The sequence below is a fragment of the Salvia splendens genome, chromosome 13 (assembly GCF_004379255.2).
Source record: "Salvia splendens isolate huo1 chromosome 13, SspV2, whole genome shotgun sequence".
NCBI lineage: Eukaryota > Viridiplantae > Streptophyta > Magnoliopsida > Lamiales > Lamiaceae > Salvia > Salvia splendens.
The window spans coordinates 2,418,819-2,436,817 of record NC_056044.1 but is presented as its reverse complement, the minus strand read 5'-3'; the positions used below and the strand labels follow the sequence as shown (position 1 = coordinate 2,436,817).

Below are 17,999 nucleotides of genomic sequence, written 5' to 3'. Positions count from 1 at the left end.
ATAAAGTTGGCAAATTGCCGGGCAAATTCATCTGCCATAGATGAATCTGAGGTTTCGGTTACTATATAGTTGTCATTTGACATTTTGGCTTATGGTTATAGGTACAGCGGAAAAAGGAAAAACAAAAAAACGGGAAGGGGCCGAGAAAGGTATCAAGGACGATGATGATACCTTATCTGAGTCCAAACCCGCTCTGATACCATGTTAAATGGTATAGACAACATATTTAGAGAAGAAAGCAATGGGAGAAGATTATTGTATTTTGATTGAATGATGAAATGGTACTCAACACCCATATATTTATAGGGATGTTGGTGACTTTTGAGATCCTACAATAAATGTATATTCATGGAACTACACTACTATTGGAACAATGCATGCACATCTTCAATGCTTCTTGGAACTCTATTCTTCTTTAATGCTTATTGATACTTCCCCTTTTCTCAACAGAAATATCTTATGTTCAATAATACATTGTGAGTTTCTGTTTGCTTTTTCAGTCTTGCTTGATTTGATATTGGCTCAAAATAAAAATAAAAACCTTAACTAAAAATATGATCTTGGTAAATTGGTGGCATTTCGATTTGCTATCTTTAGTTTAGCTATTTTGGGGTTGGAGAAGATTAAAGTCCATAATTAGTACTATACATTTGTTTGAAAAGCCTTTTTAATCTTACACATTAAAATCTGAAATGTGGCAAAAGGTTCAAAGTTATGAGGTTTTTAAAATCTGCACTCATAATTTGTAAAATGAATATAGTTTATATGACAAATGGATTATGATCAAAATTGAACTTATTTGCTGAACGAATTGCTATCATTTTTTGATATTACGAAGGTATTTTAGCTCATTTTTAGTTCATTGTATAAAATTCGGATTTTAATATTCCTACCGTCCTATATAGAAATAGTTTCTTTTTCCATTTTGATCCGCCCCAAAAATAGTCTCTTTTTTGGCAATTCTTTTCTTTCTTATAAAGTGAGTCTCATTCTCCACTAACAATAATTCAATCATTTTTCTTTCTAAATCTCTCTCACTTTACTCCCTATTTTTACAGGACAGAGGGAGTAATACATAAGTCATATTCCAATTGTTTTAGGTCATCTTTTTCTTAAATGAACCAAAAATGACTTCCATGTAATATAAAACTACCATCCATATATTAGTTGTGTTCTGCATTAAGATTGAATTATGCATGTATCACAATCTTATATAGTCAAAACCCAAATATATGTAGTTGCAATTATCCGTGCTACTAAGAGCACCCGCAACGCGTGCCGAAACCGTTCCGCGTGCCGTTCCGCCGGAACGGTTTCGCCGCGGAACGCGTTGCGGCGCTGCATTCCGCTCCCGTCTCGTTCCCATTCCGTGCCGGGTGCCGACGGCACGTAACGCGGCACGGAACAAGCCTCCACGCGCCTGGGCGACGTGGCCGATCCCCGTGCGTGCGTGCTTCCCACTCGCCGGCCCGCGAGTGGGACACGTCAGCAATGACGCAAAAATTATTTTTTTTTTATAAAAATCGAATTTTTAAAAAAAAAATTTTTTTTTAAACGGTAACATTACCGTTTTTTTTTACTTTTTCTTAATTTTTTTAATTTTTATTTTTATTTTCTTATTCTATAAATACACCTAATTCATTCATTTTATACACAACTACACATCTATTCTTCCTACATCAACATCAATTTCTCTCCAATTTTCATATTCTATCTCTTCAAAAAATGTCCGGCGACGGCAATTACGGTGGTGGCGGCGCCGGAGGGTGGGATCTCAACGCGTTCGGCGATTGGGAGACCATGTACAACACACTTGGTGGTTCTGGGTCATCGACGCCGGGCACGCAGGGGTCGGCGACGCCGGGTGGGTACCAACCACCCACTTTCGATGTGGATGCCTACGCTCGAGGCTCCGGCTCGCGGCTTTCCCAGGGTTTGTCCCAGATTCGGGAGGATATCCCCGTTGAACCCACTCAGGGAGGAGGCCGAGGCGGTGGAAGCTACAGGGCTGCGTCTGAGGCACCCGAGGAGGATGAGGAGGAGGAGCCGGAGGATCTGGGCCGGCATCCCTACACCAACGAAGAAACAAAGGCGGTGTACACCGCCTGGCTCACCGTCTCATATGATCCCATCGTCGGCAACCAACAAGCCGCCAAGTGCTTCTGGGAAAAGGTCCGTGATGTCTACCACGAGACTAAGCCGAAAGGGGCCCGGAAGCGCAAATATACAATGCTTCGTGCTCACTTTGGCCGAGTCGATTTACAGGTCAAAAAATTCTGCGGGATCTACTCCACCGAAGCGGCGCACTACCAAAGCGGAGCTTCGGGCGCCGACATACTGAGGGCGGCTATGCGCGCCTTCCACCAGGACACCGGTGTACAGTTCAAATATGTTGATATTTGGCAGCTCGTCAAGGACGAGGAAAGGTGGGCCGGTGGTGTCCGCTCCAGCTCGGGATCAACCTCAAAGCGGACGAAGCACACGACGAGCGGCCAGTACTCGTCTGGTGACACCGATGCGCCCAGTGATCGTGGCACGCAGGAGGTTGGGGTTACGGCCGCCGAGTACGAGGGATCTAGCCGTGGGCGCCGTCGTCCGCAAGGGACGAAGGCGGCGAAAGCGGCTAGAGCGAGGAAGGGCCGAGGAGAATCAAGCCAGTCGGCCTCGGGATCGGGCTCACAAGGAGGCTCGAACACACTTATGGTGGCGTACATAACCGCCACAATGGCGGACACTTCCCGCTTCTCGTACGCCCAATACACGGCCTGGTGGAACGGAATTGTGCATATGGCAGGACTACTTGGTCTTCCCCCTCCCCCTAAACCTCGACCGCCTCCGGAGGATGATTCGCCGGCGGAGTAGTTTTTTTATTTTCCCACGTTTAAGTTGTAATTTTTTTTAATATTGTGTGTTTTTTAATGAAGTATGTTTGTTTTTTAATAAAGTATGTTTGTTTTTTAATAAAGTGTGTTTATTTAATTTAATTTAGTTGGAAATAAAAATAAAAATTGAAATAGAATGAATAGTAATTTAAGGAACGGTTAAGGAACGGTTAAGGAACGGAGGGTTGCAGGTTCCGTTCCTTAGTTAAGGAATGGAGTAAAAAAGTATAGTGGGGCCCTCAAATAGTGGTTTAAGGAACGGTATAGGAACGGTATAGGAACAGCGTTGTGGATGGCCTAAGTGGTGACAGAATAATTCCACTTTAAATTATTGTAGAAAGGCAATGCAACGTGGTCCAATTAGAACCAATGAATATGAAAAATCATGAAGAGAAGAGGGTCATTTGGATCATAGCATCAAATGAATGGATATGAATTTTACAAATTCATATAATTTTATAAAACATATGGACAATCGTCAAGGTGGCCCAACTCCTTTACTTTTACAAAGTATACTTTTTTAAAGTTTAACAATTCTATTCTTGCTAACATAAACACACATTCCTCTCAAATTTCTCATTTGGCTATCAGAAGAAGAAAAGTTAACTATTGTTGTTTGATAATGGCAGAGGCATTTCTTCAACTCCTTCTTGACAATTTGAGCTCTCTTATCAAGGAGGAGATCGGACTGATCTTGGGCGTCGATGATGAGATGAAGAAACTCTGCAGCACTCTCACCACCATCCAAGCTGTGCTGGAGGATGCCGAAGACAAGCAAATCAAGAGCAAGCCAATTCGAAACTGGCTTCAAAAGCTCACCGCTATTGCTTACGAGGTTGATGACATATTGGATGAGTGCAACACTCATGTCTCCAAACTCAACCACTCTCATTCCAAACTCAGCCGCTACAGCCTCAAGAAATTATTGTATCGCCACAACATCGCAAGGAGAATGAAGCAAGTCAACGAGAAAGTGGAGGCTGTTGCTGCGGAACGTGCTAAGTTTCATCTGCGCGAGATGCCTATTGATAGACCAAGAGAAGTTGCTATTGCGTCACGTGAGACAGCTTCCCTGTTGAACGAGCCTGATAAGATTTATGGCAGGGAAGAAGATAAAGACAAGATTGTGAAGACGTTGTTGAATGATGTGAAGAACAGGCATGAGATGTCTGTGCTGCCAGTTATCGGTGTTGGCGGCCTTGGGAAGACCACTCTCGCTCGACTAGTTTTCAACGATCCACAGGTGGAAGAGCACTTTGATCTAAGAATTTGGGTTTGTGTTTCTGATAACTTTGAAATGAAGACTCTGGCGAAGGCCATGATTGAATCTGCGACGGGAAGAGGAAAAGCATGGGATCTTCAGCACTTGGATGCTATAGAGCGTCGCCTCTGGGAATTGTTGAGCAAAAAAAGATATTTGATTGTGATGGATGATGTTTGGAATGACCACCAGGATAAATGGTTTGTGTTGAGAGATGTTTTATCATGTGGCTCAGCCGGTTCGTCGGTTGTCGTCACCACACGCCAGAAGAAGGTTGCTGATATAATGACAACACTTCCATGTCATTGTCTTGAGGGGCTGTCGGATGAGCACTGTTGGGCGCTGCTGCAGCAGCGCGCCTTCGGACCAAATGAAGAGGTGTCTCCACAGCTGGAGACAATTGGGAAACAGATCGTGAAGAAATGTGCTGGAGTGCCCCTGGCTGCTACAACACTTGGTGGAATCGTACGGTTTAAAAGAAAGGAAGAGGAATGGATATATGTGAGAGACAATGATATATGGAAGTTGTCGCCTGAGGAGAGTTTGATAGTGCCAGCTTTGAGATTGAGTTATCATCATCTTCCGTTGGAGCTTAGGCAATGCTTTGCGTATTTTGCAGCATTTCCTAAGGACCATTACATTGAAAAAGAAGAACTGGTTCTTCTATGGATGGCTCATGGCCACATTTCATCAAAGGGGACTTTACAAGTGGAAGATGTTGGAAATCAAATATGTAATGAGCTACTTCTTCGATCGCTTCTACAAACAAATGTGGATAACAAGAGTGAGATTGGTATGCATGATCTTGTTCATGATCTGGCAGAATCAATAATGGAGAACAAAGTTCCTGGAGTACAAAGTGAGAGAAATCTCACAAGTGCATCAACTATCCGCGAGGTAAATTTGCTACAAAAAACTTCCTTGTTTCCTAAAACTTTTCAAAAAGATATGAGCATTACTTCCATCTCGGAGCTAAGAAGTTTAAGAGTATTAAAAGCAAAAGCAATAGAAGATTTGCCTCCTTCCATTGGCAATCATAAACATTTGCGATCCTTGAATTTGTCTAATTCTGAAATTCAAACTCTCCCCAACTCGTTATGTACACTTTGGAACTTGCAAATCCTCAACTTGGATGGATGTGTTAGGCTTGTGGCTTTACCTAAGAAGCTCACATCCTTACATAATCTTCAACATCTATGTTTGTGGGGCTGCGAGTCATTGTGTGAGATGCCATCCAAAATGAGAGAGTTAAATGGCCTGAAAACATTAAGTATGTTTGTTGTCGGTCTCAAGAGAGATAACCAACTTGAGGAACTGGAATGTTTGAACCTCAGTGGAAGGCTTCATATTAGGCATTTGGAGAGAGTAAAAGACCATATGGATGCAAAGAAAGCAAAGATTGCGGAGAAAAACAATCTTTCAGAGTTGAAATTGTCGTGGGAAAGAAATGGTCGATCCAAGTCAGAGGAGGATCTTGATGAAAAGGTGTTGGAAGCACTTGAACCTCACCACAATCTTGAAAAACTTTATATAGTAGGCTTCAGTGGTAGATATCTTCCAGATTGGATGAAAAATTCATGTCTAGGAAAAGTAGTTTTGATTTATATATGGAATTGCAAAAATTGTAAGCGTTTTCCAAATCTGGGAGGGCTACCTTGTCTCAAGTCGCTGTTCTTAGATGATGTGGGGGTGGAGTATATTATTGATAAAGAAGGAGGAGTTGGGAGTGGACACCCGGGAAAGATACAGTTTGTGGCTCTCATAAATCTGGTATTAATTGGTCTCCCAAATCTGAAGGGGCTCTCAAAGGAGCAAGGGATTAAAGAAGCATTCCCAAATCTTGAAAGACTATGGATTGAGCGTTGCTCTTCATTAATACTGCCACCACTCTCATCCCTCCAAAAGTTGGAGTCACTAACATGCAGTAGCTCAACTTTGGGTTTATTATCTGAGCATGAAATTCCTAGGGAATTGCGTGTGGAAGTCGAAGAGAGCCTGACATGTTTCCCAATAGAAATGTTGGCAAAGTTCCATAAGCTCCGGTGGCTAACAATTATGGGTGCAAAAGATATCTGTGTGACAAGAGAAGGTCTGCAAGCCTTAAAAGAGCTTACAAGTTTATATCTACGAAATTGTAGAATAAGATGTTTACCAGAAGGGATGTTGCGCCACCTTACTGCTCTGGTTATGCTCAATATATGGGATTGCCGAGAGATAGTAGAGCTGCCAGAGGATATTAAACAACTCCATAATCTTGCCGGGCTTGAGCTACATTTTCTTCCCAAGATGACGCGCTTGCCTCAAGCCTTTCAGTACCTCACTCGGCTAGAGCTAAGGGATCTTCCCGAGCTCGAATCACTCCCAGATCACCTACCTTATCTTATTACACTCGAAGTTACAGACTGCCCAAAGATTGTAACGATTCCAGCTCTGCCAAATCTGGATGAGCTAAGAGTCACTGGTTGCCCACAACTGCAAAGGCGATGTCAGAGAGGAAGAGGAGAGGATTGGCACAAGATTGCCCACGTTCGCCGCATCTATATTTCTCCATATTAACTCAAATATATAGGCTTATGTTAGTTTCAGAATATTTCTATGGGCTGAAGATAGAGATTCCTGTTATCGAATGGAAAGGAATGGGTTTCAAATTCCAAGTAACAAGTGAGGGAAATGAATCAAATGATTATAGCCAATCTTTTCTATCGACGTTGATTTCACTCCAATTTTGACTTTTTCAATTCAAATTTTGACCTTTTTCAGTTCAATTTTGACTAAATTCAATCCAGCCAAATAACTAAAATCCTCCCAATTAATCCTTATTTTTTTGTGTTTTTTATTGTTGGGCGAGTGTGCTGATTTTTGTTGTTGCTAACGTGTTTTGGTGATGGGTTCTCGAGTAGCTTTCGTACGTTAGCAACAATAAAAATCAGCACACTCGCCCAAAAATAAAAATAAAAATAAACGCAAAAAATAGGGATTAATAGGGCGGATTTTAGTTATTTGACTGAATTGAATTTAGTCAAAATTGAACTGAAAATGTCAAAAATCAACGTCCATTTCGATTAGCGCCGAGATGGAGGGATGGTGATTAAAGAGTTCATTTCATATTCAGCAGAAAAATATATAGTAATAGAAGTATTATTCTTGTAATTATGGTCCCCCGTTACTTTTTTCCTGACAAATTTAAGCACATTGTTGTATGAAATTTTTGGTTCTAATTATCTTTTATAATTGTAAATGAATTATGAATCTATATTAATATACCTTTCTTTTATAATTGCAAATACAGCAAGAAGAATTAAATAATCTATATTTATATACCTTTCTTTTATAATTGCAAATATTTGGTCAGCAAGAAGAATTAAACCCATAATCATGTGGTAACATGACAGGCTGACAGCCTCATCAGCAGTGGCGGAGCCACACCTGGCCCCGGGCCATTTCAACTTTGCCTATATACTATCTCCGTCCACAAAAAATAGAACATATTTACCATTTTTGGCAGTCCATAAAAAATAGAGCACATTTATTTATGGAAAGTTTTCAATAAAATAATAAACCTACACATCATTTTATTTACCACTTATGCCATTAGAATTAAAACTTCTCTCTTACACTAACACTACTTCTCTCTTACCTTTTTCTCCTTCTCTCTTACTTTACTAATTATACATTAAAACTCGTGTTATACACCAATTTGTTTAGAAGAGAAACTTTGAGTTCCCAGAAATATTAGAGTCACAAGATATTGACAATGTAGAGTTTCAAGAAATATAATATTAATAGTGTTATAATTTCAATTGTTTAAGTTCCTATAAGCATTTTGTAATGCCCCAAAACCCACCTTAGACGGAAAGGTGAATTTCCGGTGCTGTAAATCGCAGAAATTAGGGTTTTCGGCGAATAAATTGAAATAAATAACAAAATAAATTCTGATAATTCAATAAATCATGGGATACCGAAATATAAGTCTTAAATAAGTGTTAGGAAGGATATGTGAGCAAAGAATTGAGTTTTAATGAGTTTTAGTACGTTTTTTAGAAAAGTCACCGATTAAGGTTTTTCGGCGAATTTGCCGAGAAATATTAGGAATTTCCATTGGAAAATAATTTATATGGAATCTAGAGATCAAAATAAGTATAATGTGAGCAATATTGGGCAAGAAATTAGGATTAAATCGGTGCTCGTATAGGAAACCCGATAGGAGGGCAAAATGGTCATTTCACATAAAAATGCCCCAAATCTTGTAGAAAGTGGAATGAATTAATTATTTCAGCCATGTAATTGGTATTACACGTCCACCAAGTGGAGCAAATATGAAGAAAATTCTATACTTGGTTAATTAATTAGAATGGTGAAATTAATTAATAATTTGGAACACTTTTATAAACAAAAAAATAACACTATTCATCCTCATTTTCACCTCAAAAATTCGTGCCCTCCATAGCCAAGGAGTTCCAAGCTTTCATCTTCAAATTTTAGCTCCGCTTCTCAACGTATCGAATACCCGGTCGCGCAATCGGTGTTAAATCAAGCTAGCTCTTCATTCTATGATGTTTTTGAAGATTGAAAATATATATATCTTGGACTTTAAAACTTCTAGGGATCCTCCTTGATAGGTGTTTGAACAAATGATGGTTCAATTTTTGTAGTAGTGTTGAATATGTTACGTTTAGACCGCCTAAAGCATATTTTGATCCTTGATTTTGAAGTTATGAAATATTTTAGAATTGCTAATGGAACTGAAAATATACCTTAGGTATATGATTTTGGGTGTTATATGTTCACAATAGATGAAATGAATATTTAAAAGATGATTAAATGTGAATTGAGATAAAATCTTGATGAGAATCAAACCTTCTGTTCTGCCGCCTCCTAGTTTGAATTATTAAGCATGTTTAGATATGTTAAAACTTTGGTTTAACAATTTCTATAATAACTATGATGCGTCTAGAGGATCCCTGAATTTCATGGAGAATTTAGGAGTTCGTTTACTATGTGTATAAATTGTTACAACAATACAGCTACGAACTGTCAAAATTCTGGTACTTTGTCATATTTTGGTATGTGTTATCTAAAATATTTACGACATTTAAGATCAATGAAAACTTGATTGAATAATTTCTAAATTAACTATAAGGTGTTTAGTTGTTATCTGAATTTTGTGATTAATTAAAGAATACAAATACTATTTATAAAAATTGTGTAGAAACTATTGCCAGAAACTGCTAGATTTTGGTAGTCTGTGGTGAAAGGAGAATATCTCTCGACCCATTAGGAATTTTCAAGTGAATCTTGTTGCTTTGTAAACTAGACTTCCAAGGGTACTTGAAAATACTAGGTTTCGCCTCTAAAGCCTTTTAAATGATTACATAACATTAACGAGAAAACAGTCCATTGTAGTGGGTATATTAAAAGTAAATTGGTAGATCATGGAATTACTTCCATCTAGGATATTATATGAGGATAAAGGGGAGAGTTTAGCTTATTGTAATATTATTTCTCGATAAATTAATTTGTGTTATTATTATATGAGGTAGCTACACCCAAATGTTAGCAAATGAAAGGAAAAAAGATCGGCGAAAGAAGAAATGTCGAATGGAAAGGTTTCGAAATAACGTCATCCATGTAGCATGCTCGACACTTAAATGGCCTAATTCTCTTACGTATTTTCCCGTGATTATTACGTGACTTATTGTCTAAACAATTTATGATTAATTATGTGATAAAATATTCATGAAGTAAAATATAAGAACATGATGGATTGTTGATTGATTTGGTAATGAAATATGTGAAAAGAGTATTTGTTGAGGAGATGAAAATAAATGTGATTAAATTCGATGGGGTCTGATCTATCTATCTATGATGAGGTCTGATTTGTCTGTTTGTGTTAATGTATTATTATCCTAATAGATTATGAGTAATTATGTGATAAAAGACTTATGAAGTAAAACATGAGAATATGATGAATTATTGAATGATTTGGTAATAAGATGTGAAAATGGAAGAATATGGGTGTGACTGTAGATAATGTGGAAATGAGCATTAAGGAGGATATGATAAATGATATATGATGATGAGATGTATACAAATTTGATTAAATGTGATGATGCCTGATCTATCTATCTATCTATCTGTGATGAGGTATGATCTGTCTGTGTTGTTGGGAATCTGGGATGGTTTTGAGAATGTCGGAATTTAATCTATAAATTCGATATGATATGGTGTGAAAATAAGTTGTTGATGTGTTATATTAGAAATAGTTGAGAACATGTATTGAGATGAAAATGAGTAGATTTGATGGTGTTTACGCCTCGTGCTTGAGTGTATTCTGTGGGTACAATTGGCATGCCATAGGACAGCAGCGCTGCATCATCTGTGATCTCTCGTCTTCTGGATAACCGAAGCGAGGATCGTCTGTTATCTGATCTGTCTGATCTGCACCCTATGGGTGGTCTGTTCCCGAGATTATCTGTCTGCATCCGAAATGGATGGTCTGATTATCTGTCTGCACCCTAATTGGGTGGTCTGTGCGGAGTGCTCTCGAGGACAAAATCCACGTCTGTATCTGATTCAGATTCAGATTCTGATCTGGTCCGCGTACCCTAGTCTTTCACTAAGCACATTAAGGGGCCATATATGAAATTATATGATAATGTCGATCAAAATATTTGTGATGATATATGTGACAATATGTGTATGACAATATATGAGTTATAATATGAGATTACGTGAAACATCTGTTATAATTTGACATGATAATATCTTATACGTGAAAATTGATTCTGTTACATGGTTCTGTTGAGTTTTGTTATAAATATTGAAAATCTAAGACTTGCAGATGTAGTTTATGACATATGTGAAGTTTTGTATTATTATACCCCTCTGATGACATAGTTTGGAAATTTGAAGTCGTGGATGATTGATTTGACTGTTAGTACAAGTATATTGATATGATCAGGTAATGGATAAGTAAAATGCTAATGAGTTAAAGGTAATTCAAGATATTTGTCTATATATGTGTTTGATTATGTGAATATGTTTGTGATCTATATACGTGTTAATGTGTGAATAATAATTGGTGATGTGCATTTTACTTTGTATTCTACAATATTGGTTTACAAAGTGATGTATGATTATAAATCTGCTAAATTCTATGAGATGGAAGATGATGACTGTTGATATGTTCTGGGAATGATATTACTCATTGTTGGTTTCTGGGCATGTGATGGTTATAGAGGAGATGCTGCCTAAATTATGTTAGAAATTAATAAAATGATAATAATATGATAGAGGTGGTAATAATTGGTAAATAAAACAATGACATGAATTGTTAGAAATTTAAGTTGTATGATTATTGTTTGTTAGAGAATTATGGTTGAAGTGTTGAGTGTGCTACAGGTTAATTGGATCGGGAATTCATTTGGATATTTCTTTCGTTTCTTCGCCAGCACTGCATCCTCGGTGGGTCACTGATCGCTGCTTGCGGCGTTTGTGTCCATTTCTGTTAGATGTGGCATGTATAGTATATGAATATTTGTAATAGCTTCCGATGTGTCTGTAAATAGTGTTGGAACTTTTGCTGATAGGTTAATGAATTTAGTTTGGTTTTTAATTAACCATAATTTATTGTACCGTAATTGTGGCATTTCCTATTCGACCGTTCGCCAATCGGGTAGGGGGTGTTACACATTTACTTTTCTATTCCTAGTACATTGTATCACAAATCATTCAACTCAATACAACCTCTTGTCTTCTATTACGTTCTTCTCTAAATATGATGCATATACCATGTAACATGGTATCAGAGCAATTAGGACTCAGATTAGGTATCATCGTATCATCACTGTCCATGATACCTTTCTCGGCCCTCCTGTTCTTTTCCTTTTATTTACCTTTCCACATCTTAAACCCGTGCAAGTAGGGTACAATGTCAGAAGAAAATATCTTAATCGAAACCACAAACACAGCCATGGCCGACGAATTTGCCCAGCAATTCGCCAATTTCATTTGCAATAGTTTTGAGATGAACCAACCCAACACAACTACCACAGAAACCTTTGTCGTGTCATACAAAATTGCAGTTATACCAAATCACCCGTGTAGAACAAATAAGTTGGAGATTTGTCCCAAATCAATAAATTTATGAGCTCAATATGATTTTATTAGTCTCTTTTATTGCTATACTTTCTATTTCAAAAATCATTAAATTTATGACTTTAATATGTGCTCAGGAAATTCGCGAGTGCATGTGTATGCTCGGAATTTTCGAGCTAATAGCTCTGGAATTTTTCCAAGCTTCGGATAAATATCCCGATGAAGCAAATACCGAGCACTTGAATTGCTTGGACATTGCTCGGTATTTCCCAATTTTCTAAGCACTTTTGGCCTTATACCGAGCACTTTGGTGCTCTAAACACTGTTTATTTTGTAGTGAAGTGCATTAAAAATCTATATGATTCTCTATAAAATACTTGGTTGAGGATTGAAGACAGAGATCAAATGGATGAATTAGTTTGTGTCTATTGTTTAATTAGCGTGCAGTTTATGATTTTGTTCCTTTCAATAAAGAAGTGATGCTGCTGGCGGATGCTACCGCCATGTTATTCCTCTTCAACATTTTGAGCTAACTTAGCATGTTTAAATAGATTATGAGTGAAGAAAGTCTTTGCAGTTGTTGTAGAATTGTGTGGAAGAAGAAGGTGCATTTATATAGATATGACTTCCACTAAACAATTCTTTAAAAATGACATGAAAAACATGTAAGGGTATGTACCATTATTTTAATCTACTATAATTAACTATATAAGCACACCGAGTGAAATAATTTATGCTACAAACCTATCATATGTCAATCATATTAAAACATATGAATACTTTATTTAAGAGAATGGGACCAAAAACACATTATGACTGGTATACATTTGACCCTTTTTATAGTTAAATGTTACTACGGCCAGTCTACCACTATTCAAAGTGAATATAAAATCACGTTGCGATAAAGCGAAATGGCGCCCGTCCCAGCGGACGCCCGACCGGAGTGCCGGACGTCCGCACGGGACGTCTGTCATTGTGTAAGGGTGACACGGATATGGACGTCCGCTGTGGACACCGGAGTTCCGCGGCGTTCCCGGGACGTCCGCCATTGTGTTCACCCCACGGACGTCCGCGCGGACGTCCCGATTTTTTATTTTATTTTATTTTTTATTTTAGAAAATTCTACAAATATGGCTCGTTGAATTTCATTTCATTCGCACCACTTGTATTAACGAGTATCTCTCTCTCTCTACGTTTCTTTTATATATTCAGAATGTCTGGTAGTGGTAGTGGGTAGTGGTAGTGGTTTTGGTGCGGGCGGTAGCTGTGCGGGTGATAGTGGTGGGGGGTATGATGACATTATGAGGTGAATTCATGCACGTGTGTGGGAGGCAGCGGAGAGGGAGATACATGTGGCCTTGGCGCCGGCGTTACCTCGACCCATCCATCGCCAATCTATAGTACACCAGGACCACCACGCTGCACACCGTCGGTTGTACGAGGATTACTTCGCTCCGGAGCCACGATTTGGAGAGAACGTGTCCTGGAGACGTTTTAGGATGCATCGTCCGCTCTTTCTGCGTATCATAGGCGCTTAGAGCGTCGATACGGGTATTTTCGCGTGCGTGAGGATGCGGCTGGTAAACCCGGCCACACCCCGATTCAGAAGTGCACTGCCGCAATCAGGCAGCTGGCATACGGAGGCACGACCGACATGTTCGATGAGTACCTCCACATCGGCGAGACGACTCCCCGCGATTGCCTTAAGTATTTTTGTCAGGGCGTTAGGGAGATATTCGGGGATAGGTATCTTTGGAAGCCTACCCCCCGAAGATTGTCATGCTCTGCTGGATATGCACGGGTCTCAGCACGGGTTTCCGGGGATGCTAGGCAGCATAGATTGTATGCATTGGGAGTGGAAGAACTGCTCTGCTACCTGGAAAGGTGTGTACTCTACGGGTTTCAAGAGCAAGAATCCCACGATGATCCTTGAAGCGGTAGCTGACTACCGGGTATGGATTTGGCAGGCCTATTTTGGAGTAGCCGGGTCGAACAACGACATCAACGTCCTCCAGTTGTCTCCCCTCTTCAACGACCAGTGCATAGGCGTCGGTCCGGCCTCAATTTCGTCCCCAACGGCAACCAGCACAACATGGGCTATTATTTAGCTGATGGGATGTACCCTATGTGGCCCGTCTTTGTGAAGACGATCAGATGCCCAATAGAAAAAAAGAAGGTATACTTTGCGCAACGACAAGAGTCAGTGCGCAAGGATGTGGAGCGGCCATTTTGTGTGCTCCAGGCTCGATGGGCGGCAGTGAGGGGTCCATCACGGATGTGGTATGCTGAGAGCATCACCGATATCATGTACGCATGTATTGTCATGCATAACATGATTGTCGAAGATGAAGGTCCATCATTGACGGATTGGGTCAATGATGATACTGATGCTGCGGGTCCAAGCCATGGCGTTGCCACCGGCAATGTACGTATGGGTATACCCCATTACGAGGTCGAGCGAGTCTGTGCATTTGCCTACATGCGCCAAAAACAAGCCCACATTCGACTCTAGAAAGATATAATTGAAGAAGTACGGAAGCCGGGGGGGTCGTCGTGGATGAAATTTGTATTTGTTGAAATGTACTTTTGTTAGAATTTTTTTTAAAATGTACCTTTCTTTTTTTATTTAATTAAATTTTTATTCCGTAATCGTTCTGTAAAGTTTTATTCCGTAATCGTTCTGTAAATTTTTATTCCGTGAATTTGTGAATTTTTATTAATGTGGAAAGTCCGTAGGGATGTCCTTGGGGATGTCCGCCACTGTGCAGTGGGAAGTCTTTATGACGTGGCAGTGCAGTGGGAAGTCCTTATGACGTGGCATGAGGTGTTTTTGGGATGTCCGCGGGGATGTCCGCCGGGACATCCGCACCACTGCAGATGCCCTAACTACCATCGAATATTTTAATAATTGTATAGTAGATGTAATTAAAGTAATTAATGAATCCTTTATAATGTACATCTTGTAGTTAAAATAAGAAATGAGTAGCTATGAAGATTAATAATTTGTATTTATTGATTAGTTATTAAATTGAACAATTTGTACTATGATTTTTAATTAGAATCAGAATAAAAACTCAAATCTTCTATCATAATACTGTAATTAATTACTAAAAATATTTTATTAACAAAGTAACACTTAGATCGTCAATGTAAATAAAACTGAGGAACAGGAGAATTACACTTGGTCGTCAATTTGAATAAAATTGTGGAATTATATTAAATTTAATTTGGGTTTTTTAAAGTTTAATATGGACAAAATGGTTAAGCAACCTGATAGAAATCCATGGGTTCCATCTTAAAACCAATTGGTGATAAGAGGAGAGGCTCATGAGACTTATATAGTGGATTAAGCTCTGTGTACACCGATGTGAGATATTATTATATTCATTTTATGTTTCAATTGCAACCCAACCAAAAGTTGACTTATTACGACAAGCTATAGTCCAGCGTGTTTTGTAAGAGTATTATATTATTCTAATAGATAAATTCAGAAGCAATCAATAAAAAATTGATCAATCATTTGGCATGAAATATAAGTAAACACAAGAGTGATAAAAATGCATGCTCACAAATACAGTTATTCATATTAAAAGAACACACCCTTTTGTCATGATTCTGGTTCAAAACATTGGTTAATTTTTATCCTAAAAGTGATTGTGTTTATGGGATGATTTGCACCCATTTTGACCCGATATCGAAACAAACAGATACAAATTTTGAAAAACAATAAATTTGGTTTGATCTAAAAATCCAAAAGGTTCAAATCTAATTAAATATTCTAAGTCATGGTATTTTTCTCACCCTTACTTACATTAGGAAGGGTTTAGGTGAATATAGAGATAAGGGCGAGTGTGTTGGGTTTTTTTTTGTTGCTAACGTGTTTTGTTGATGGACCGTTGAGTAGTTTTCGTGTTGTTATTTGGTCTTTTCTTTAATTAGTGAGTTTTGAATAGACATGTTTGCTCGCTTTTTTCATTTAAGTTTGTTTAAAATAAAAATAAATAAATAAAATGCGACCAACTAAATCCACTCACGATACTATTATATTAATCTAGCAAACGTTATTATTGATGCAATACAAAAACTCTGAACACAAATCGAAATTTTAGTACTATTAAAAGTCATAGCATAGTAATTAAGTTATTTATAACAAAATGTAACACAAATTTTAAAATTTGTATATATGCTTACAAAGTAACCATTGACTCGATTAATTACCCGATATATAAAGATGAAAAAGTGGTCAAGACAATAAAATGGGCTAGCATAATAAATCAAAAACCTAATTAGTAGCTATTGCTAATCCAATTAACTACTTTCAAATCTAGTTGGATGAATGCGAGTGGTTGAATATATGTGAAATCAAGATGATGAAAAGCATTATGGATGGAACTTGGCGAAAAAAAATTAACATGTTTATGATTGAGTAGTGAATTAAAAGGCTATCTGTCATTACACGAACTTTTAGTATTTTCTGATTTTTTCTCCAAATTTATGTATTTTAAAATCTAAATATAGTAGTATAAAATAAAACTCTATCTAGTGGAACCCCAACAAATAACGTGCATAATCTTCTCGGCCTTCTCAGCTTCCCTTGCTCTTCTCGTTGCACAATCCTCGTGCTCGGGATAAGATATCCTTGTGCTCTCCGCGCCACCGCTGTAAACCCATCTAGCACGGCCAGCATCGGCGGATTCCAAGGCTGAGATCGACGGTGGAGAAGGAGTGATGATTGCCATGTTATTCCTCTTCAACATATTGAGCAAACTTAGCATATTTAAAGAGATTATTATGAGTGAAGACCAAAATTTAGCGTTCACCTCTTTTGCTATTTGCAGTTGTAGTAGAATTGTGTGGAAGAAGAGGTGTATTTATATAGCTATGAGTTATGACACCCACTTGACAATTCTAAAAAAAATAAACTAAAAGCATGTTGGGGAAATATCATTTTTTTTAACAAGTTTAATAATTTATGCTACAAGCCAATCATAGTGAAACTGAGATTTATTAAAAGAATGAAATGGAAAACACGTTATGACATGTATCCCTTTTGACTGTTTTCATCATTAAATATTACTTCCACTAACCAATTCTTGCAAATTCTTAAAAAATGAAATGAAAAACACGTTGGAATTACTATTAGATTATAGTATAATATAGGAACTAGCCAGGAAGATAACATAAGCTATGATTTGATATTATTTTATTTTGAATTATCAATCACATGTACATCAGTGCATATAACATACTCATACTATTAATTAATTACAAAATGTGATATCAACATAATTGCACTGCTGTAGTCAATTAAAAAAAATGTATCAAGTAACTTATGTTATACTACTATATTTGGATTGTAGGAGGTACCATGAGATTAATTAATATCTAGACAAAATGGACAAGCAACCCAAAGTTGACGACTTATCAAGATGCACATTATAAACTTCTGTTGCAAAACATGGTTTGTATTATATTATTATTCTAATAAAATATACAACATTCAGAAGCAATCAATGTAAAATTCATTAATCTTTTGGCATGAAATATTAGTAAACACACAGAGATAAAATAATCCCTTGAATATCTTTTATCCAATCATCAAGAAGCTATACTCCTAAATTATCATAAAAAAATTCATTTTTATTACTGATTTAATTAAATTAATGGGGTTATTAAATCGTGCTCATAACAGCATTAAACTGTTGGAACATATCAAGTTAAGAATGTAATCGAACTAGGAATACTAAAGGACTTTCTAA

At 37.8% G+C, this 17,999-nt stretch overlaps 1 protein-coding gene across 1 annotated transcript; it reads left to right on the top strand.

Moving 5' to 3' along the window:
- Positions 1–3,429: 3,429 nt before the first annotated feature.
- LOC121762573 (putative disease resistance protein RGA3) lies at positions 3,430–6,836 on the top strand. The gene has a single exon (XM_042158490.1). It carries the CDS (start codon positions 3,505–3,507, stop codon positions 6,697–6,699), a length of 3,195 nt encoding a protein of 1,064 aa, XP_042014424.1. The 5' UTR covers positions 3,430–3,504; the 3' UTR covers positions 6,700–6,836.
- Positions 6,837–17,999: the final 11,163 nt, after the last annotated feature.